This window comes from Acartia tonsa, chromosome 7 (assembly GCF_053477335.1).
Source record: "Acartia tonsa isolate MP-2025a chromosome 7, ASM5347733v1, whole genome shotgun sequence".
NCBI lineage: Eukaryota > Metazoa > Arthropoda > Copepoda > Calanoida > Acartiidae > Acartia > Acartia tonsa.
The window spans coordinates 20,647,992-20,672,728 of record NC_137266.1 but is presented as its reverse complement, the minus strand read 5'-3'; the positions used below and the strand labels follow the sequence as shown (position 1 = coordinate 20,672,728).

The following is a 24,737-nucleotide window of genomic DNA, read 5'->3' as shown; positions in this document are numbered from 1 at the left end:
GAGTGCCATTAATTAGGGTGGCTTAATATGGAACACCTGCCAAAACTCTAGTCCAGGGTGATGTAATAATTGAGTAGCTCCCACGAGAATTGCGGGTCAGCTTGTAATGTAACATAAAATACACTCAGCTGTGCGCAAAGCTTACCAATCTAGGATTGGTCAAAGGATTCTCACCTCCAATCTCCACGTTCATCTGAATCCTAACTTCAGAGAATCAAGGCTACATACATACACCAAGGAAATTATATACAGGATGTTCACTATTATAGGAAAACTGCATAAAAATTTTAGCCGTCTTTTTGAAACAGCCATCAAAAATTCAAAATCCCCATACCATTTTAACGGACAGATAGAAACTTCGAATTAAAGAGTAGCCTGGCCTTGCTAAATCTAATAATTTTGACTTTTAGTTACAGCCTCTTAATACACTTTCAAGGTTTAAATTTTAATGTTATAATTAGAGTAAAACATTCTTTAGAAACAGCTTTAAATTGCAAGCAGCCCCAATATGACAATCAATGATCAATTTTGGAGGTTTGTTTATGTTATGAAAAAATTGCAAGGGTTATATTAACCCCTTACAGTCGGGCCCCTTGCCGCACCTTAATCGGTCGGGGGGGGGGGCGTTCAACGCCCCCCCTTATTATCTCAGTTCCTATTAGAGCTAGAGGGCTAAATTTTTTTGTGCAAGTCCATGGTTTGATAATGAATTTCCGACCTTTTAGAAGTCTAAGTCAATTTTCGCTTCCTTCACCCTTTTATTTAACAACCTTTGTTTTTAGGTCTTTTTTTACTTAAAAATTTCAAACGGCTGTAACTTTCTTGTTTTTGAAGCTAGAAGAAAATTTTTTTTCCAGAAAATGTTTATTTTTATGTAAATTTTACATTAGAAATATCAAATATAATTTTCAGCGGCCGCAGCTGTACTTGGCAGCTGCCAGCCGCCGCAGTCGGCGGTCGGCGGGAAAACGGCGGCGGATCTTCATGAAATTTTAATACGTTATGTAGACATGTAAGACAAGCTTAAGTTTAAAATTTGAAGTCTCTAAGTCAAAAATTACGGCCATAGGAGCCTTTTAAAGATTTCTGGAGACCTGGAGGATCAGGACCTGCAGGATCATACCTGGAACCTAAAAGTGACTTGAACACCTGTATTTTATATAAGAATGTACTACTAGAGGATTTTTTAGTATTTTGGTATGATAAAATGCTTTGTTTTAGTCAAAAAAAATATTTTTGCTCTTTACCTGGATGACCCTGCCAGGTTTACTGGCATCCTGTGCCCGCCAGGATGGAGATATTCAAAAAATTCCAACTCTCAGTTATGTGTCATACCCATACTTAAAAAGTCAAGCAGTTTGGGCTCTTTATCTTTCAATGCCCCCCCCCCCCCGACCGTTAAGGGTTAATAAAAAATGAACTATTTAGCATAATCAAGCGCGTGGAATATTTTAATAGCCACTTTCTCCATGACCCTTAAGTTGAATAATAAATGAAGAATGAAAAATATTTTTTTATTTATATTATTATTTCGTAACTCGTTCTTATACGCCCCTAGCATCTAGCATTCTGATTGGAAGGGGTAGAGAGGGGCTAGGAAATAGCTTAAAACCAACCAAAGACTTTAATCTGAAAGTCAAATAGCCTAAAACCATCACAGGGTCTATGTGAAGCTTACCTAAAGTAGAGTACCCAAATGCTTTAGATTCAGACAAAAGAAAACCTTACTACTTTATATAATGGGATAAGAACACAACACAACTTTTGACTTTCTGAACAAAATCAAGACAAAAAAAATAATATTTGGTAAAAATTGTGCAGCCAACAATTAAGAAAACGTTGATATAAAACTGATATCTAGCAGAGAGCGAATTTGTTTGATTTTAGTAACAATCACATAATAATCATATAATACCTCCGACGAAATTATTTATCAATATAATTTATAAAAGCAAAGCTTAATCCTAAGATATTCCACTAGTAATCAAAGACTTATTATATAAAAGAAATAAAAAAAATAACAGCACTTTCATACCAATATGAGTTGAGTATACTTTCTTATCAATAAAGTAGTAGGATTGTTTAAACACTATGTTCTTATTGGTCCAATCAAGTAAATGGGGATCTAGATTCTATATTATTGATCTAGCGGCTACGCCCCTAGAGGCCTCTAGGGGCACTTGAGGAGAGTCCAACCCAATTTTGTTATTTAAGATTTTGAAAGAAATTTTTTATTTTAGTTAAAAAAAAAAATTGGGGGGGGGATTTTTTTCTAGGGGCGTTTTTTCCTAGGAGGGTGGTGGTACCCTCACCCAAAATAGTTATAAAATTTCCCGGGACCTATGAGAAGCTACCCTGTTAAGGAGAACCCGATCAGTTCAGTGGTTAGCGAGATCCAAACACACAAACACACAGACATCCTGTTACTTTAGTATAAGGATATAAAATAAGTTACCAAACCATTGTAAGCATAAATATTTTAAGGAGCAAAATTCTAATTGTAGCAATTGAAAATATTAAAAATCTTGGATTAAAAAATCAACAAATATTTATTGGCAACAAGAATAGCACACAAAAATACAATCAATTATACAAATAAACTTCTAAAGTTATTTACTCAAAAAAAAAGAGAGTTTTTAATTGTACAATTTTTCTTTTTCTGTAGGTATTAATTTAGATGAAGTGTCCTAAATCCATATTCAGTAAAGCTATACTCAAATGTCATTTAATTTTTTATTTAATTACATATTAATTAAAGCTTTTGGTTTAACATAATAAATACATAAAAAGTAAGAACAATATATTTACATTATTCACAATTTATATTCAGAAAGATTTAAGCTCATCCAAATAAAGGGCAACACACCGTATATCAAGGTATTTTGTAAATTTAGACAAAGCTAAAAGTTCATACAGCGCTTCTTTAAAAAAGGTATTAGGAAAATAAATTGTAGAATATACAAAATTCATAGGCAATGTAGCAAAATACAAATTATTTGACATTACATAAGCGTTTAATTTAAAGATATCAAAAAAAAATAGAAAACAAAAAAACGATATAAAACGTAGCATATTAGCGCTGAAATGTAAGATTTTCATTAGGGTTGGGCCGGATAGTTTTTTGGCCGGATACCGGATACCGGATATCCGGCTGATTTCAAATGCCGGATATCCGGTATCCGGCCGGATATCCGGCCAACACCGGATATCCGGTTATCCGGCCAAATTACCGGATATCCGGCCGGATAACCGGCCAAATTATTACATATTAAAGTATCAAAAAAGGATATAGTCCCTTTCGTAGCAACGCACCTTAAGGGGCGATTCGTTGTATTTTTAAAATTGCTTTTAATAGGTTAGTTTAGGTTAGGTTAGGTTATATTTGGTTAGGTGATTGCCCCGCAGGGTTAGGCAATTGGCCCCGCAAGGTTAGAGTCCCCTGCGAGGGGCTAGAAATAGGAGGAAAGATACTTTGAAAATACGAATAATCGCTCCTTAAGGGGCGTTGCCACGAAAGGGACTATACCCGCAAAAAAAATTCTTCATAAACTGGTGTTTTATATTATACTAGCGGCTGCGTCCCTAGTATCTAGGGACATTAGAAAGGACATGAAAGTGCAGAAAAATAACTTAAAACCTTACAACGACTTTTTTATAAAAATTAAACGGACTAAGACCACCCTGGGACCTAAAAAGGAGAACCATATCGAACCATATCGGTTCATCAGTTAGCGAGATCCTTTGCTACAGACAAAAAAAGCTTACTACTTTATATAATAGGATAAAATTAAGGTTAAAACTTAAAAATTAAGTAACTATTAAATCGCCTTAGCAAATAAATCTAATTAACTATTACTACCCTCAATATGTAATATCAACCCCTAACGCTTGGAGGATGGGCGGGGAGGTGGCGTTAAATGCCTGCCCCCCCCCCCTCTGTTTTTTTCTATCCCATTTTCTGTGTATAAAAGGTAGAGGGCTACAACTGAGTGACTTTCGAAATATGGGTATGAAACATAACTAAGAGTTGAAAATTTTGAATACCTCTGGCGGGCACAGGATACCAGCTAATCTGGTAAGGTCATTCAGGTAAAAAGTAAAAATATTTTTTTACTTAAACAAAGCATTTCATGTTATCTAATACTAAAATATCCTATAGTCGTACATCCTCATATGTAATATAGATGTTCAAGTCGATTTCAGGTTCCAGGTATAATCCTGCAAGTTCTGAACCTACAGGTCTCCAGAAATCTTTAAACGGTTTCCGTGACCGCAACTTTTTACTTGAAGATTTCAAATTTTAAACCTAAGCTTTTTTATATATCTTCATGACTTATTACAATTTCATAAAATCCGTTGCCGTTTACCTGCCAACCGTCGGTTTGCGGCTGGCAGCTGCCAAGTACTGCTGCCACCGCCAAAATTTAGGTTTTGAGATTTCTAATATAAAATTTACATAAAGATAAACATATTCAGAAAAAAATTTTCTTCTAGCTTCAATAATAAGAAAATTACAGCCATTTAAGATTAAAAAAAACAGAGATTTTTGTTGTAAAATATAAAAGACTATATTGCCGGATATCCGGCCGGATAGTTTCAATATCCGGTATCCGGCCGGATATTGAAAATGGCCGGATATCCGGCCGGATATCCGGCCACACCGGATATCCGGCCCAACCCTAATTTTCATATCTACTTCAATTGACTGAGCTTCCTAATTTATGTATAAAAAAACATTATTGAATTGTTAGCTTTAAATGATGTTTATAATTGTTCAAAACAAACCCTGAATTTCAAAAGATATCTACATTAGTTCTGTTGCTCTTTTTACATTTACATCTGAATTGCATAGATATTAATAAAGATTTAATAATTCTTTGGCATCTTTTTAAAGGCTAAAATACATTTTTAGAACAGTTATTTATCGCATCGTATTATAGACAATTTTCCGTGGATATTAGAAACGACTTCCGTGTTAGCTAAATTGACGATATTTTTTCCCCTGACATAATAATATTCAAGTATATTCTACATCCATTCTAACTAGGTATATACTCGAAAGGAAAATTAGTATGTCAATTTTTACACATACCTGCAAAAAAAATTTTATAACTTCGCTAAATGAGAACTTAATTTCCTTGTTTTATAACAACTAACATCAATAACAGGAAAAAAATAATACATAATATTAAATAATAATAATAATAATAATCTTTCCAGTATAACTTAGAAACCGATTAATATCCACTGGATTATAAACCGGTTCTCAGCAATACTGAAAAATCATGTATAGCATCGTAGTACAAATAGTTTTAATTATTAAAATAAAAAGATTAATGCCAGTTTTGTTAGCATTGGCCTTCGGCCACTCGGGACTTAATTTTATAACTTTTCATTTTAATATTCGCGGAAAGCTGTCTATAATACGATGCCATAAATAACTATTCAAATCAATTTTACTTCAATGTTTCTCTTAATATTCAATTGTTTTTTTTTATTTTGTAATCTCATTCGTTTCACCTTCCTTGTCTTTAATTTCTGTTTCTAGATCATTTGTTTCGACTTCTATTGCAGTCAGATCCTTATTAGTTTCAAATGGTTCTTTGGCATTTGATAATGTTTCAGAATCTATTTCTTTCAGACTAGAATCATTGGTTTTCATAAAATTTTCTGTTTTATTTTGGTTTGAAGTGGTGGCAGTTTCATTAGTGTATTTTTCAATTTGCGCAATTGCGGATTTTTCAGACTTTTGTTGGCTAGTTGATGATGAATCATTAGAGCTATCATTTTCTTGTGCTATGTTATTGTTAGATTGACTAAGGTGGGTGTTAGGGTTGTTTTCACTTGTTTCTGATACGTTTAGAACGTCTTGAAGCATTTTTTCTTTAACGTGCGGTGGTACTTTTGCTTTCCTTCCCTAAAATAGAATTATCAATATCAAGGATCTTACGGGATAATCCATGGGCGATAATTTGATACAAAACATCAATGATGATATTTTGTCTGCTTATTTTTAAATCTATATGTATGCATGTTAGTTTTATGTTTATCATGCTATTTGCTTTTTAGCCATTTAGTTTGTTTGTCTAAATATAAATGTGTATCTGTCCATTTAACACCTAATAGACAGATATCAAACTTTCCTTTATTTTTTTTATATTTATGAATAATATAAATGTATTACCTTGTCATGTGTAGATTTGTGTCTCTCCATATTATGCAGAAGATGAAACTTCCAACCGCAGAGATCACACTCAAATGGTTTAGCCATGTTATTATTGTGCACTGTCAAATATATTATGATAACTTTTTTAATAATTTTAACTTTTTCTATGTTTATTTTTCATCCCAAGATAACATAAAACTTTACCAGGCCCGATACAAAACTTACATGAATATAATAGATTTATCGGTTTAAAATCTATGACATTTCTCAGAGGAAACGGACAAACCCAATCACATCAAACTACTTAAGTAAAAGGAAATAATGTCTTGACTACTTTTCTCCACTTTTTGGTTTTATTACTTTAAAAATCTAATTTATCATGAATGTATTCCTGGTAGATGGCGTTCAAGGTGAGCTCGCGCGGCAAACTTTCGGTCACAATGCGGACAGCTTATCAGTCCATCTGTTATAAAGGTTTTGTTTATACAGTAATAGTATACATATACAATAGGTATTACACCTTTAAAGTTGAATTTGAAAGATTAGATATATAATCCAGATTACTACCTGGATCCAATAATGGGGACCTTATTCGCCTGCTAGAAAATTGCTTTCTGCTCTTTTTAGCAACTTGGCTGTGTTAATGTGGGGATATACAGATTTTTAACCTTTTCCCCGTCTATTGTTTTACTTTAATTTTGGACTAAAAAAGTTAATTAAATTATTATATTTAATAAACACTTTCCTTCTGAAGAAGATAGCGGCATAGTTGGTGAATATTGGCTGTCGTTGACTTCTTGTTTTATTGGTGTGCTGGTATTTATACTTGTAGACTCTGCTTGCTTAGAGAATGTTCCGTTTACATTCTAAAATATTAATCAGACAATTCCAAGAAGAAAAATAACAGCAAAACTAAATATCTTAAAGAAAGAAAAATAGAAAATTGATATATTTAAAATAAAAACAACAGTAAATTGTAATAGGTAGAGAATTGTTGAAATTAATCTAAATAAATCAGAAATCAGACAAACGACCACATTTCATTTTCAGAAAGTATATATTTTCTTGAAGTCAATTTTTACGAGGAAGGTATTTTTGGAAAGGGGAAAATGTGTAGAAAACACCCATGTAAATTAGAAAATCCGCAGAAATCATTTATAAAAGTTATTTGCAAAATTTAGCAATGTTAATTTGCAAAATTTATTTCATGCCTTAAATGACATATTTTAAATAAATCTTTTTATAAAAGTTTTTCATCTATAAGTTAAGAGCATATATAAGACAAAAAATATCTTCAGTGTCAGTTTTTTCGACTTATATACGAAAAAAAGGCAATTATTACATTTCATTATAAAAAAATGCATACAAACAGAAATTATGATTTTAATTAAAGTCAACACAATAATTGATATAAAATCTATCATTTTAAATGTGAAAGTCAGATAAAGAATCTTTTTTAGAGCAAATATAGTGCAAAAAGTAACCAAGGCGTTTTAGCAAAGTATGAATATCTAAAGAATTAAATACTTTTTAATTTTGATATACAAATCAGATAAAAGTATATAAAAAAAGAGATTAAAAACTATAAAACAAGGTTATTTTTTCACTCTGTCACTGACTAAAGAGCACTTTTAGGTTTGATTATAACCAAGGCAGCATATAAACACTCATTTTTTAAGGTAATTAAACAAAATGAATGCAATTATACAATTAAGCCAGTTTTATAAAGCAGTAAGCCTTTTTGTGGCTATTTTTTTTGGTCGAAATTATTCTTTATTTTTGTAATAAACTTGCTTAAAATCTAATGATTTGAAAATTTGTGATTAAGAACTTCATATTTACACTGTTTAGACATATAAATTTCAAAGAAAAAGATTAAATCCTTTAAGTTTAAATAATACTTTATTCATTTACATAAAAAAAAAACATTAAAACTATTAAAGATTAAAAAAAAATAAAAAATAAGTAATTTTTACAAATCATTTTGTGTCGTCTTCATAAACTATTTCCCCTTTTAAAAATCAGTTTGGTAGAATTCATAACTATAAATAACCTTTGTTGAGCATATATATGTTTTACTAAAATTATTTACAGGAATGTGAAACAATTTTTGATTATTTTAATATCAACTATTCACCTAACAATTTGTTATTTCACTATTTTATTAAACTCTTTTATTTTTGTTTTTATTTAACACAAAAAGCTTTTAATGGTTTTAAAGGTTTTTTTTAATGTAACTTTTTTGGATCTCGTAAATGCGATTTCTGCGGATTTTCTGGTTGCCAGATATGAAATCTACAAATCTTTTTTAGCTAGATGGCATTTGTCTGGTTAAGATTGAATAAAAAAATCTTAGGTTGGTGTTATTTTATAAGTGTGCGACATTCTATATTTATAATCAAGCTGCGAATGAAATGTATCTTACCCTATTAGGATTATTGTGCTTGGCCCAAATGTGTCTCTTTAGATTTCCCACATCTGTATATTGCATCTCACATTTATTACACTTAAATAATCTCACTCCTAAAAATAAAAAAAATTTTAAGTATATTAATATGGAATCATGCCATATTTACTCTCAGTTATATAGGAATAAGGCAATGGACGTAATTTTTTATAAATATTCAAAAGAGATTAACAAAATTTCCTTTTCCTACTGCAGTTTAAAATAATTTCCCAAAATTTTGGTCATTGCTAATTTTAACCTACCAACCAATAGGTAAAGATATCCAGCATTAGAAAATCAGCCGGATATCCGGTATCCAGCCCAACCCTACCTTATATCCTGCACTGTATCTACTACTATTTGGTTGTCTGTGTGTATGGCATTACTTCAAAATCTACTTTAACTTTGTTGTATTATTTTTAGGTAAAATTGCAACAGTACTAATAAACAATAAACAATAAAGTTGTAAACAATTATGAAAAATAGTATGTGAAACCTGAAAAAGAACCTGAAAAAAAAAGAATAATAACCCTCTCACACCTCAATTTCTTTTGTTATGATTCTTTACCTGGCGTGGTGGGAACAAATTTCTTTCCAATTTTTTGCAGCCCTGGCATCTTTCCATTCCTTTAAAATAAAAAAGTGAAGATAAGCAAATTGCTTAGGTAATGCAGTACCTAATTAAAAGCCTTTTATCTCTTTGCGAAAAGAAGTATTTGACAAAAACAGAATCTTTTGAATCTCTTTAGTTTTCTGAAAACTATTTTGTTTTAAATAAAATCTTACTTGGATAAAAATTTATGTGAGACAAGTTTTGGAGGGGCAATCTCTTGTTCCTCCCCTCCATCTTCAAATTCTTTAAATTCTGCTGATCTTCTGGAAAGTACAATGGACTGTTTTCCCCCTAGACGCATAGCACCTAAAAATTAAAATGTGTTGATAGGAAATCTGTCCTAAATCAGTCGAATTTTAGTCTGTGACTTTAAAAGTGAATTCTTCTCCTTTTATATCATGGGTTTGACTTAAAATTATTAAAGAAGGAAGCTGTTTTAGCCTAAAAAATTGTAATTCAATATCAAGATCAGTTAAATATTTAAGACACATGTTTAATGATTGAAGTCCATTTTATTATGTTATTATGAAAAAAATTCGTATATCTAAGTCACAAATACTGATGGTAATTATAGTCATTCTTAAATAATGAGTTTGTTAACCAAAACGGCAAAAGTTGAAAAACTTCCTTTACATCAAAATTCTAGTGAAAAAAGGTACCTGGAACACCAAATATTGCGGCTTGCTCAAGATCATGAAGAGCTGCATCCTAAAAAACGATAATAAATATAAAATATTAAATAAACAAACATTTTTATTTGTCCATGACAATAAAAAAATCTAAATTAAATTATGGCAGGTGTCCCATAAAAGTAACAAACCTGAACTTCTTCCCAACTAGTGTTGTGTTGATCATGACTAGCTACGTGCTGTTCTAATGTTGATCTGCAAAAATAAACATTTTCATACAGAATTTGATTATGATAGATGAATTATAATTCTAACATTTACTGGTAGAAACTTTTTCTATGAATTTACATGGGAAAAATAACCAAGTTGATGTAAATCTAAGCCAATAGCTTACAGACATTACAACATAATCTAAATACTTTGATCTGGAAGTTCAACGCATTTTTATGTTTAACTAATCATGCAACTATGACTGTATTTCACTTTAAAAAATAAAAGCTAGATACTTACTTTCTAGAAAATGTTTTACCACAATGCTCGCAACTTAACTTTGGTAAAACCTACAAAAATTCAAATCATGAAGAAGTTTTATCAAATCCCTATGAAGCATTAGATTTTAAAAGAAAAAGAAAATATTTTAAAGATATATTTTTTTCCTTGTAGATATTTTTTAGAATATTTTTTGTAAACCGAGGGTGACTGATTATCTTATTTTATTACCTTAACCTTATCTTCGCTACTGTCAGATGCATGATTTGGAACAAGCTTATATTCAAATTTAGGTATTCTCTTACGTTCTTTTCTAAAATAATTTTAATATTATGGGTTCAATTTAATGGTTCTGAACTGGCTAGGTATGTATCTATATAGTTTTAAAAGAAGGCTGGTAGTGTGAATCTAAAGGTTAGAGTAATATTGGAGGAAAAACCACCCAAAGACTTATTTTAAGAGGGATTTAACACCCACTCTTGACTCATACCTCCCTTTTGCTCGAACACTTGATCAAATAACCTCCCTACAACCAAAAATATTTTTTCAAGCTATAGAATAGAGGTATATGTAGCCAAGAAAGGTTTCTCTGTAATAATATTTGTAGTAAAACACAGACAGGCTAACATCCACCTATTTCAGTAGAACAAAATGTTCTTCAAAATAATGCAGATTAATAACTCACTTATTTAATCTCCTATATGCATCAACTCTTTCTCTGCAGGTTAATTTATTTGTGTCTAATTCTGGAAATAGTTTTACATATTCTCGGTCTTCAGGCATCAAATCCACACCACAAACCTAGAAATAATAATATGAAAAGAGTACAGATTGCATATAAATTAAAGTTAAAAATAATCATTTTTTTATTACAATCGAGATTAGGCCGTTATATTAAAAAATGTAATTTAAATAAAATAAGCGGCTACACTCCTATCATAATTGGACTTACTATTTTTCATGGTACCGAAAAAAAGCCTAAAACCACCCAAAGGATTAAATTTAGACGATAAATAGTTTAAAACCATCAAGTAAAATAACATCCGAGAAGCTTCCATGTAAAGGAGAAACCAAAAGATTCAGTAGTTAGCTAGATCTTACAGGACAAATAAAAACTTATTAGGTACATTATATAAGGACAATCTACATAGTAACATTTTTCTTGTAAACATAATTTTTTGCATTCGATCTTTATGGGTCGATTTAATATTAATTTTTTATCATCAAGTGTTAAAATCTTAAAATACCTTAATTTCAATAGATACATCTTTAAATTCCAGGGCTATTTCAGGCTTCATTCTTTTCGGGGGCATTTTTAGCTCTTTACTTTTAAGTTATTTTAGGACATATTTTTATTTATTAATGTTTACAGAATTTTTTTATTGTTATTTGTTGTGAATTAATAGAAGACAAGTTTTCTCTTGTTTATATTTTCCTTAAACAAAAAAATTACAATTAAAAAGATTAACCATATTGAACGTTTTTTGTAAAAAGAAACATTTTGCTATATATACAAAGATATAAAATGTCCTTTTTTTTGGAAAAAAATTCAAATCAATATCGTGATGAAAAAAATAAAATTTAATAGGGAAAGTTTGTTGTAAATGTTTTGTCCAAAACAAAAGTAAACATTAAAAATGCCGCTGCAATTTTTAAATAAATAAATGTCGTATTTACACAAAAAAGATATTTATTGTAAAAATATCAACTTTTAGTGCCTTTTATAGATATTTTTATACTTTTAGGGTGTTTTAAAGTCATATGAACCTAATTGTATTAGTTTTTGAATTAAAACTGACTTATTTTTCTAAAATTGGTAGAATCTTAATAAAACAGCTTCTTAGCCAATTAGAACTGAAGCTGTCCAGTTTACAATCTTGTGATTGGTCACATGTTTATTAGCTTACATCTGATTGGTGGGATCTCTTTTCTGCTTTGATGTGTACTTGGAACCAGGAAGCCCACTTTAGGCATTTTTCCCCCTATTATATCAAAGTATCTTTTATTTATAATTAAAATGAAAATATACATATCATTCGTATATTCTTCTTTAAATCGACCCCTTTAATTGTTTTTAGGGTTTAGATTTTATGTCGAATTTACAGATAAATCCCCAAAAATAGTAATCTGGGGAAATCTAAAAAAAAAAAGTTGGACGGTTGTATTTAGTATAAGGACATAGGAAAGGGAAGGAAGAATAAGGAGTTGGAATTCGTCTGTCAGTCCGTCTGTCTGTCTGTCTTTTTTCAGTGACGTGAGAGAGTGAATGAGTAGTAAGGGAGTTTTCTTTCCTTCTGCTTTCACATATTAAGTATATTATAATATCATTGTGCAGTGTTCTGTTCTGCTATTTATACACTTGTTCAAGTTGTTTGACCCACACTGAGATAGATAGATATAGAAAGATGCCTAGTAAAAATTAGGCCGGTAAATGTCTTAGATAGACAGATAGAAAATTAATCAGAACAACATATTAAAGTGATTTAAAAGTTATTTTTCTGTATGTTTGATTTCAATCTATTTGAGTGATAAGGATTATTTCGTGAATTATAGTTAGTATCATGTGTTTTATTTATAGATTAAGTTTTTTTTAAATCAAAAATTAAAGAAATGTATTTTTTGTCAATCTATAAGTTTAAAAAGTAGCTATTCTACTCTATAAGTAAGGCCTGTACGTCTTTCTCAATACGCTGCTGTTAGAGATAAAGTTTGATTTTAATAGGTATAGTAGATTCCTTTTATTATGTATTCTATTTCACAAAGCTTTGAGAGTTATTAGTAGTTGGGCCGCTTTTTAAAAACTGCTTAGCTGCGTTTTAGATCCTAAAATACATCTTCATAGGAACCTATTTGTATTAATGTACCTACGAATTTTAGCTTTCTAAACTATTTTCATTAAATCCTGTTTCCCCATAATCGAAATATTAATGTACGTTTAAATATTAATTAAAATTCCACCAAACCTTAAAAAACAAATGAATCATAACAAAATGGTTTTACACGTTACGTAACTCTGTATTTGCTTCGATATCGTAGCGTAAAATTCCTTAGTATTATATGGCTTAAAAACCAATTATAACCAGTTAATGGATAACAATAATCTTTGGTTTTCAATAATTTAATAAATTAGAATTAGTGTAGAAATGTGTTTATTTGATGTTCATTTAAGTTTTTGCAATTATATTTCAGACACGATGTTCTCCTATTTGGGGAAAGATGAGAAACGCCGAAAAAATCAGGTTTTTATTTTATTTTTGTTGTGAAAAAACTTTCTGATTAGTAGCGCGCGCAGCTACCCTATTATATATTGGACGTTCTGTTTCGGGCCGACCTTATGTGTTAGATAAGTGCATATTATATATTTTTTCTATTGTTTTGTCTACTGATTAGGAAGAAAATGCCCAAATTAGGATTTTAATGAATACTCAGTAGGTAGTAGTAATTATAATTGTAATTATTAGGGATTTAAAGATGTTTTTTGAATGTTTTATGTCATTTATACACTAAAGGGCACAATTATATCCTTGTTTTTCTTAAGTTTATTTGACAGTTCGTATATATCAATCGAACTCGATAGTACATAATTTAAGAGTACCTACACTTTTGTTTTGATACTTTACCATATTGAAATCTTTGTTTCTTTTTCTATGACACTCCTTTTTTTGGAATCTTTCTGTTAAATATTTGTTATTTGTTTTTATTTTTCTATTGGTTTAAGTTTCATATTTAGAAATGATGTACTTTCTATCCCTTATTAATTATCTTAAGCTGGTAAAATTTCGATGGCGTTCAATAACCGAATTTTGGCTTTTATGTTTTACATAACTATATATGTCTTACGGGAAATTTTATCGTGTCACATTATGAAAATGGCAAAATTTCTTTAAAGCCTACACACAACATATTCATTTTAGTCTAGATATTTATGAGATTATTAGGTTGGAAATAAACATTCTACCTTTTTTTACTAAGCAACTTTTTATTTTCAAAGTATTGATCCATATCTAAATCTGTTTAGGATATTTATGAGAACGTAACAGAAGGCTTGAAGAATATTTACAAACAGAAACTGCTTCCTCTTGAGAAAGAATATAATTTCCATGACTTTCATTCACCTGCCCTTGATGATCCTGATTTCGATGCCAAGTAAGATTAATAGATAGATACAAATATACTTATTAGGTAGAAGTATGTTTAGGTAATATCGGATAGATAGATAGGTAACTCTACTTTCTTTCTTACTTAAATGGTAAAACACGTAAATGGCTTAACAGATTGGTAGATTTAGGAACAATATGAATGCCCTCTTAGTACCTATTGACATTAGTGTTAAATACATGTTGTTTAACCTAGATTATATACAAATATTACTAAAAGCAGCTAATACCAAAAAAATTCTTTGATATCATGTTTGATTAAGAAATGTAAAACTTTAAACCTAACATTTCTTTTTCAAAAGACAAAGAATAAAATTAATCATTGAATCAATGATTAGTTTTTACTTACGTAATAAATGTCCTAATTATTTTCTTTGTTTTTCTTTAAACTTACCTTTTTGTAATATATAAAAATAAGGATGACAACATCCATAAGTAGCGAAGGACAAAATGAAAAATATCATCAGTGAAGTATTAAGTACATCAAATAGACATGCGAACAAATTGAGATGCATAGTACACGATCATTATCCTGCAATTATTCACACGAATTTTCTAGATTATATAATATTTTCAATAGCAGCAGTTATTAAAATCACTTAACCCCCCTTTTCCTCCATTCAGACAGACTTATCTACAATCCAATAGAAGCTTCGCTACTTTAAAGTCTGGCAATTTCTTAATTTCTTTAATGTCTGAAAAACTTCTTTGATAGAGCCTGAAATTCCAGGATACAGGGAAAGGAAAAGAACAAAGTATGATAAATTGATCTTTAAATTAAATCTACATGTTAGATTCTGAAGGAAAGAAAGTGGTGTAGATTTATTATGGACAGGGAAGGCACATAGGAGTGTAAATCACACTGGTACCCACCCTGAGGTTTAATATTTTATTTTTAAGCCTATAAACTTTAGTGTTTTTTTATATTACCTTTATTGTGCTGTTCAAATCCTCCAATGATTTTAATATATAGAAGGGTAGGTTTGTTTATTATAATAGGTGGCGTATGTTAATTTATCGTCAATTTTCCTATCCCTTCTTGATCTTATCCCTGGTGAAACTAGACCTTGTGAATAAGTATTTTGTAAAAGTATCATATAAACAATTTTTACAAGTCTTCATGATATATAAAGTTATTACAAGTATGACTCTATGCAAAGATTTAGAACTTTAATTAAATGCATTAGGATTTTCATTTTACTTAGAGAATGAAAAGGGAGATTTTTTATGTGAAGAAATAAATATTTACCTAGCCGATGAAATGAATGAAAATCTTACCATAGTCAATAGCGCAGCTGTGGAAGCACATGAATCAAGCACACATAAAAAGACATTTCACACCCATCTGGAATAAAGAACAGGTTTGGTAGAATATGAAGGGTAAAATTAAAAACCCCAGATTATAATAAACTCTGTAATGAAAAATAAACCATCTTTAAAATCTTATTTACAAAAATAAATAAACACCAAATAAACAAATAAATAGGTATATTCTTGATATCTTAACAACTGAATAAAATCTTCATTTGTTATCTTAAACTTTGCTGTGAAGATTCCTCCTGGTCCCGTCGTCATCTCACAGCAGCCACACTTTGGTATAGTTCATAATTTGTTATCATTACCTAAAAATACAATTCTTATCAATGAATTGGTTTCTATAAAGAATATTAATATAATATACCCATCATACTTTCATTTACTTTACATTTCAAAATAGTTTTTCTTGAAATACTTATGATATAAACCCTTTACTAAATGAATTTTAGAGGAGCTTTAAAATCCAATAAATCATGCTATGCATAAAGACACAGATAGTTTATAATTATACCTATTTGGAAAATTTTGTTGTGTAATCATTACCATAATAGTAATTTTGCAATGTGTAAAAGAATGTGCTAATTTAGCATTTTCTACTTCACAGAATGTTAAAGTTAATTCATTGTAAAAATATTGTGTTAAAAGAAAAAAATATCACATAGTGACCTTTATTAGAGTTGTTTATATATTTAAAGTTTTGTTTATATAAAGGGTTCATGCTTTATAGAGACCACATGAGTTTTTTATTTTGCAGATTTTTAAAGTATTTTATATACATTGATAGGTAAATAAGTTTCTGAAAATCATGAAATAAAATAATGACATGCAGTTATAAGTGAAAATTAGATATAAGTGAAAAATTCTAATGAATGTATCGGAATTTAATTCCAGACATAAGAACCAAAATATTAACTATTAATTCTTGCTTGAGTATGGCAGATATCTTATTTTTATTCACCCTATTAAGAGAAACAAAGTTGATGTTAAGAAATATTTATGAACTTATGAAGTGATGAAACTTAACATCTATTCTCTATTGCTTGATTGAGTTTTAACCTTTACCGATTATGGCAGGTGTCCATAATATTCTATACTGACATAATAGTAACAGGATGACTTTCTGTCTTGTTTATGTGAAGGCTAACATCTCGCTAACTTCAGAACCGCTAAGCTTTTTATGGGTCTAGGGAAGCCTCCCTGCCAAGATAAATCTACCCCAACCCCCCCAAAAAAATATTAATTTTACTTTTTCTAAATTTAAGATTGAGGGTGGATTAATTCCCTATCACTACTCTCCACTCCATTACTTTAAAGTGCACCTAGATACCTCTAGGGGCGTAACCGCTAGTGACATACAATTTGGTTATGAGTTTCCAAAGATATATCAATATTTTGTCTTAGGATATTTTTCAGTAGCTTTATATAATATCTATCTAAACTGTTGCTATCTTCTTTCTATCCTAATTTCTTATTGTCTCTCAATTTCAGGCCCTTGGTAATGTTGGTTGGTCAATATTCGACTGGTAAAACTACCTTCATCCGCTACCTTCTAGAACAAGACTTCCCCGGCATCAGAATAGGAATGAGATACATCTTTGTTGATGAAATTATATCACTAATGTATTATTTTAAGAGCCATTAATTAACTTTTCCATCAATTAAAGAAAAAAGGTAGTTTCTATTGTTTTTTCATTAGGATTATATCACCTAGGTATTTGCTGAAAAATACAAAATATTATATTTGGCGGTTTCCCACAACCTTCCCTTCCCATTTGATTGATATTATAAACTTGTTGACCCCAACGCAAAATATAGCTTAAAACATGACCAAGTTGTGACTCCTGTGGTAACCAGGTCCTGAGCCAACAACTGACCGTTTTATTGCTGTGATGCACGCCGATAGTGACGGCGTAATTCCCGGCAATGCGCTGGTTGTGGATCCTAAGAAACAATTCCGTCCCTTGTCAAAATTTGGAAATGCTTTTCTTAACAGGTAAGTTTTAGTTTACAGATAGATAGATTTTGATTCCAGCTGCTCAAAAAAATCAGTCATTAAACAACACTTACGTACTATAAACATAGTCGTAACATACATTCTAAAAGGCAAAGTGTAATAGATTGATTATGAAGGAATATTTTTTATTGCGCATCTACTCTAGTAATAACTTGTAAGATCGTCCGTCAGTCTGTAACGTTATGGGGGAATGTGATTTTCTCGTCTGTTTTTCAAGATAGACAGCTGGAATTTTTAAGATTCCTTTCCCTGTATTTTTCTATGACCAATAAACATCTGCTCTACAATTCCTTTTGTCCATTCATGATTTTTAGGTGGTTCGCTACTTATTTCTATTTTTTCTTCAGATTTCAGTGTTCCGGAACGAACAGTCAAGTATTGAAGGGAATTTCCATTGTTGACACCCCTGGTATTCTCAGGTAAGCTCTGCTGTTATGGAAGGCGCGTGACGTGATATCAGGAATATATGGGAATGCCTTGAATAGACAGTGAATAGGTTTAGCACATAAATGTATGTAGACTGTAGAATATACTTAGATGTCAGGGAAAAATTGTCGTCAATTTAGTTTGCTATTTCTTCTGTCACCCATTGATCAGTTCTTTTATCCAGTAGGAGGGGAGGGGATGGAGTTGATCGTTATTTTAGCCCGCTACAGATTTAAAGAGAAAACATGATAATCTGGTGTAAGATCCAAATAGTAGTAAATCCATAAGCATTTTTCAATTTGTGTTGACTTGACTAAGGGCTTTCAATGAAAGGGTTAATTTTTCTATAGATTTAAGGACATCGGCAGTAAGGCATCTTCAAACTTAAACATTCCTATATTTTTACCTTTTACAAAGAAATGAAATATTAACAATAATATTATAATTAGGACGCATTGACATATCCTAGTTATTTATAATTTAGCTGCGCTACTAATCAAGAATTAATATTTTAGCGGAGAGAAGCAGAGAACTGACAGAGGTTATGACTTTATTGGAGTTCTGGAGTGGTTTGCAGAGAGGGTGGACAGAATTCTACTTCTTTTTGATGCTCACAAGGTACATTTTGCACATTTTCTAAAGCCATGGAGGTCTAGTAACACAAATTGCATTTAAACTTTAACTAGTGAACCCTATTCTTTCCTATTATATGATATGAAAGACGAAATTTTTCCTTTCCTACATTTAATAAATATCACTCAGCACCAGACCGATTTATTTCTTCATTTCAGAGAATCCTTATATAGCTCTTATGTATTTATGCTTCAAGTATCGACACCCTAGATGTGAGGGGCTAAACCAATACATAGTGCTGTTGAAATTTTAACCAACTTCTATATTTTCAGTTGGATATCTCAGACGAGTTCAGACGATCAATTGAGTCTTTGCGTGGTCATGATGATAAAATTAGGATAGTTCTCAACAAAGCAGATATGGTGGACCATCAACAGCTGATGAGGGTAAGTTAATTTGCTGTTGTTGCCTCAGTAAGAGGTTTGTAAGCTTTTTACTTAATAAACCTCACTAAGAGGTCTGCATTGAACATAAGGAGGCATAATATTAAGTTTAAATTGGGATAGATCATAACAAAGCTGATATGGTGGACCATCAACAGCTGATGAGGGTAAGCTACTTTGCTGTTGTTACCTCCGTAAGCTTTTTGCTTGATTCACCTCTGTAAGAGGTCTGAATGTTAAGACGTCTAAAAGTGACTTTATTAACACCCGGCCAGTAAATATTATAAGCTTTAATTACATTAAGTTATATGAAATTATTTTAGAAAATCCATCCTGCTTCATTTCCTGTAAATTATTTCTAAGTTTGGAGAAATTTGTTTGACCCCTAAATTAAAGAGACAAAACTAGAATTACTTGTTTCATGAATACATTTAAATATACAAACTTTATATCAATGTTTATCATTAACCTTAGTGGCCCTAAGCTACTGTTTGAAAAGGTGTTTTCTTAAAACTGCTATTTTGTGTAGTCAAAACTAATAAATATTGTTAGGCAAACTTTCGCTAAAAATGACGACCACACACTTTAATTTAAATAACATTCTTTTATTTATTTTAAATTGCCGTACTTGTATAAACAGTCATCATTTCATTTTATAAAAAAAATCTAGAAGGGCAGTAAATACACAATAATTTTAACTTTATTGTGTAAATCTTCTTGATAGAAGTACTTAAAGCATGATATACAGGGATTAGACAATGGACGATAAATTTAGTTTTTTATTCATTATTTTAGTTTGAAAGTTTTACTTTTTTAGTTATAAGCATCGAGGATGTAGGTTGCAGATTGTTTTTCATCTGCCATTGTCCTTTCCATCCGTGACAAGGTGCATAAATTAAGAATATGCTAATCATAATCTTGTTAACTTGATACGACGGGTTCCTTCTGGGTTAAGAGACTCAAAATTTTATAAACAAGGTTTTTTTTATGTCTGAGAGTAAAGAGTTTCGCCTGTTTGTATGTCTTTAGTTTTACATTCCCCCCCTTTTGAAAAATTAAAATTAAACATCTGACAAAGCAGAATTTGATACAACTTCAAAGTCTTTAGTATGGCCGCAGTTGTGGCTAGGTAGAAGATCTCTTAACCCTGATTTTAAAGTTAGAAACCTCTTTCTATTGTACCTAGCTTCTTTATTGAATAAACCCAGGAATAAGGTATAACCAACAAGCGAAATTAATCTAAAATGATATTTGGAGGGCAAATGGAATGGTCGTCAAAAACATCTTCATAAAAAAATACTACCTAAAGGGAAAGTTTTTAAAGGCCAAAATGCCTTGAATATTTCTACCAGTCTTGTAATGGAAATTTATGTTTATTTTGTAGTGGTTATTTTGGATATAACTGTCCTTGCTTTTAAATTTTAATTAAAAATTTAGTTTCATTTCCTTTTTCTTGTAAAAAGAAACATCAAATATAACTAAATATAGGTAGAAATAGATAAAAATGTATTTAAAGATCTCACAAATTGTTTAAGAAGCACATTACCTACTTCTTATAAAGCAATTAAAAATACATCAACTGTAAAGTACGTTTTACAAAAGTACTAATACAAAATCTTTATAAAGCATTGCAAATTCTTTTTATTTAGTTGCAATGTTTTATCTTTGATTACTTAACATTTTTTATACATGTTTTAAAGTGATAATCCTTATATAAAAGAAATAGGTTATCTGTGATTCTGTTTGTAGTGAAGAATCTTACAAACCACTTAACCGATATGGTTCTCCTATACAGTTAAGCTTCTCATAGGTCCTGGGAAGGTCAATAATTATTTTGGGAAAGCTTACCTCCACCTTTTTTTCTTTTTAAGACTAATATGGAAAAAGTGAAACGCCCCTCCCTCCCTTAAAAAAGGACCTAAATTAAGATTATATCCTTGCTAACAAGTTTGCATAACTCTTTTATTAATATTTGTCAACTGCTCGTAATGAATTAATATTTATGTCATATTGAGATTACATTTTTCATGCAAGGCTGCACAAAACTATTTTTAGAAGGTGTTTCCGTCAAAAAGCATACAGAAAAAAATCAGCTAATATTTTTTCATGTTATCCTAAGCAGGAATGCGGAGCCGTTTGACTTTTGGCTCCGAATTCGATCTAAAATCAAGAAAAACTCAACAAAAAAATTTTCAAGTTTATTTTTTACTTTGAAGGTTTTACTTTTAAAGTTTAATTTTTGAGAAAAAACCTGTACATTAAACCAGCTGAATTAAGTTATTTTAAATGAGTATTTTGTTTTGTTTTGAATAAACACTTTATTTATAACTTAATTCATTTATTTCTATTTAAATATCGCAGCTTCTATAAAACTTTTTGAGGAATATTTTCTAAATGTTCGTTTTTTTACATTACTGCTCATTTGTACAATCCGATCAAGATCTGATTAAGATTTTAAGCTAGGGAACGTTTTTTAAAAAAAGCAATAAAATATATTTTTACATTTTGTTATTAACTTTCATTAATTATTTTTACTCCATAGTTTTGCTTTTTTGATTAATACCATTCTTGTTTTTAATTTATTATGAATATGATTGAAATCAGCCTAGGGCCATTGTTAGTTATTGTGGTGGCTTGATAGTAATCTATATATTATATAACCATTCAAAATTTAATGTTTGGCTGGAATATTTAATAACTATCGGATACGCCCCTAGAGGCCTCTAGGGGCACTTGAGTTAATGGGGGCTTGAATTCTACTCCCCATCCCCTTTTCCGATTTAAAAATATTTTAAGAGTTAAAAAGCTATCAACCTTTCCAGGACCTATGATAAGCTAAGCTGTACAGGAGAACCGTATCGGTTCAGCGGTTTGCGAGATCTTTCGCTAAACACCTTACTAGTGTATGTCAGCTAAGATCACCCCAATGGCTTGATTGAACGTTTCACAATTTTTAGGGAATATTATTCCGGAGCAGGTTTTAGGGTACTTAGTGAGAGGTTCATTAAGAAAGAAACCCCTCTCCCAAAAAATTTTGGAAGAAAATACGAAGGTGTATATTATATTAGGCTAAAAAACAATGAATATGTACATTTGATCTTTCAAATAATAATCATGCAATTAAAGACAAAATGCCTTACAGAAATATTATGCAATAAGTTTTTGGTTCCCAAGATGCATTTTTTCTAATGAAAGATGTTTTAGATTAAAGATAAGAATAAAATATATTTTGAATTACTGAATTTAGAGGATTCGTACTTAAACCAATAGGCAGCTTCAAATATTAGCTAATATCAATTGATCGAACTGTAAAAATTTATTTCTTTGACCATTTGCCTTTTATCTGAAGTTTAGTTGACCATTCTTTATCGAAAATAGGCTAAACCCATTTTTACAGCGTAACAAGCCTAACATGAAAATTCAAACCTAATTTAGCCAATCATGAAAAAACAACTAAATTGTGAATAAAAATTGTAATACACATATTGGTCATCATAAGTTTATAAAAGTTTTCAATGTTGCACATTTTTGTTAAAGAATGCTTCTGTAAGCATATTATTCATATTTAAAACGTGAAATCTTCATTTTCTTGTCAAGAATTTATAACAATAAAGGGGGGGGGGAAAATGTGGTGACTCGTGCCACGACATACCAGCAATTTTATTTTGGGTGCTACTCCCTTAGTTTTAGAGATAATTGGGTGAAATCTTTTGGGCTGGGTCACTAATTACCCCAACTAGAGGTATCTTTCAAAAAAAACGGCGGCGGGTCAACCGCTCCCGCCGTTCGCCGCCATTTTCCGCCGCCGCCAAAAAAAAAATTTTTATTGCATTTCTCGCCGAATTAGGCAATTTGGAATCATTTGAGACCATGTTATTTTTTTCAAAAATTTTTCCCCTTATAACCAACCCTGCGGGGGGACTTAGTCATTTTTTTCAAATTCTCGTTTATCAAGGTATATCTTAAATTCAGTGCCTCTCCTAAGCTTTTAAAGATATTGAGACAAAACCTGTTGAGGTAGATCAGTCAAAAATATTTGAATAAAAAATGGCGGCGGTACCGCCGCTCCCGCCGTCCACCGGCCCACAGGACGGCTTGTAAGGGGAAAAATTTTTGAAAAAAATAACATGGTCTCAAATGATTCCAAATTGCCTAATTCGGCGAGAAATGCAATAAAAAAATTTTTGGCGGCGGCGGCGGAAAATGGCGGTGGACGGCGGGAGCGGCGGTACCGCCGCCATTTTTTATTCAAATATTTTTTACTGATCTACCTCAACAGGTTTTGTCTCAATATCTTTAAAAGCTTAGGAGAGGCACTGAATTTAAGATATACCTTGATAAACGAGAATTTGAAAAAAATGACTAAGTCCCCCTGCAGGGTTGCTTATAAGGGGAAAAATTTTTGAAAAAAAATAACATGGTCTCAAATGATTCCAAATTGCCTAATTCGGCTTATGCAATAAAAAAAATTTTGGCGGCGGCGGCGGAAAATGGCGGTGGACGGCGGGAGCGGCGGTACCGCCGCCATTTTTTATTCAAATATTTTTGACTGATCTACCTCAACAGGTTTTGTCTCAATATCTTTAAAAGCTTAGGAGAGGCACTGAATTTAAGATATACCTTGATAAACGAGAATTTGAAAAAAATGACTAAGTCCCCCCGCAGGGTTGGTTATAAGGGGAAAAATTTTTGAAAAAAATAACATGGTCTCAAATGATTCCAAATTGCCTAATTCGGCGAGAAATGCAACAAAAAAATTTTTTTTGGCGGCGGCGGAAAATGGCGGCGAACGGCGGGAGCGGTTGACCCGCCGCCGTTTTTTTTGAAAGATACCTCTAGTTGGGGTAATTAGTGACCCAGCCCAAAAGATTTCACCCAATTATCTCTAAAACTAAGGGAGTAGCACCCAAAATAAAATTGCTGGTATGTCGTGGCACGAGTCACCACATTTTCCCCCCCCCCTTTATTTGGAGTTAAGCAACAAAACAGCTCAAATATTTTTATTTTTCATGAAAAGGTATAGGTATACTTAAAAGAAAATCACTCAATAAAAAAATATAAAAATACAGAAGGTGACACTTTTTGAACCAAAAATTAAAAGTCAAAGAAATTAAACTAAAAATGTTACAGCACTGAAATTTGGCAAGGAAGTTGCCTTAAAAAGGTATATTGTTGAACTTTTTATAATCGGCGTTGGGACCGCAACTCTCTCAAAAAACCGCCGTTTTCCGCCTACGTATTTATTTCGCTTTACATGCCAAATTAGACAACTTTTGAATATATCCGAGACAAACTTTTTTAGAAGAATTTAGAATTCTTGATATTTTAAAGCACATTTTTAAACTATGCAATATTCATTCTTACATTTAAAAATTGTGTGAAATTATGATTTATACATATTTCATAATATTCAAAAATTTTAGATTTTACATTACAACATAAGTTAACAAATTTAAATTTTGTT

At 30.9% G+C, this 24,737-nt stretch overlaps 2 protein-coding genes across 6 annotated transcripts in view; one reads left to right on the top strand and one right to left on the bottom strand.

Annotated features, from left to right (window-relative positions):
• The window catches only part of LOC145323998 (EH domain-containing protein 1-like), a 303,862-nt gene that overhangs the window by 261,339 nt on the left and 17,786 nt on the right, over positions 1-24,737 (top strand). For all 4 annotated transcript variants that reach the window (XR_013881164.1, XR_013881163.1, XM_080166635.1 and 1 more), the window contains exons 2-8: positions 13,532-13,582; positions 14,362-14,489; positions 17,306-17,398; positions 17,673-17,810; positions 18,179-18,250; positions 18,773-18,875; positions 19,163-19,276. Coding sequence is in view for 2 of the 4 variants with exons in the window: in XM_080166635.1 (XP_080022761.1) it covers positions 13,538-13,582; positions 14,362-14,489; positions 17,306-17,398; positions 17,673-17,810; positions 18,179-18,250; positions 18,773-18,875; positions 19,163-19,276 (693 nt within the window). In the remaining 2 variants the exon portion in view is untranslated. The remainder of the gene's footprint in view (positions 1-13,531; positions 13,583-14,361; positions 14,490-17,305; positions 17,399-17,672; positions 17,811-18,178; positions 18,251-18,772; positions 18,876-19,162; positions 19,277-24,737) is intronic.
• LOC145323999 (uncharacterized) lies at positions 4,678-11,958 on the bottom strand. 2 transcript variants are annotated; one of them, XM_080166637.1, is made up of 14 exons: positions 11,591-11,958; positions 11,029-11,144; positions 10,575-10,656; positions 10,365-10,414; positions 10,046-10,109; positions 9,885-9,933; positions 9,399-9,531; positions 9,181-9,239; positions 8,592-8,689; positions 6,914-7,032; positions 6,561-6,631; positions 6,185-6,288; positions 5,461-5,917; positions 4,678-4,895 (listed from the first exon to the last, which is right to left on the bottom strand). In XM_080166637.1, exons 1-13 carry the CDS (start codon positions 11,654-11,656, stop codon positions 5,495-5,497), a joined length of 1,434 nt encoding a protein of 477 aa, XP_080022763.1. In that variant the 5' UTR covers positions 11,657-11,958; the 3' UTR covers positions 4,678-4,895; positions 5,461-5,494. The 2 variants fall into 2 exon arrangements, with proteins under 2 accessions (XP_080022763.1, XP_080022762.1); XM_080166636.1 differs by lacking the exon at positions 4,678-4,895 and having other exon boundaries at positions 5,105-5,917.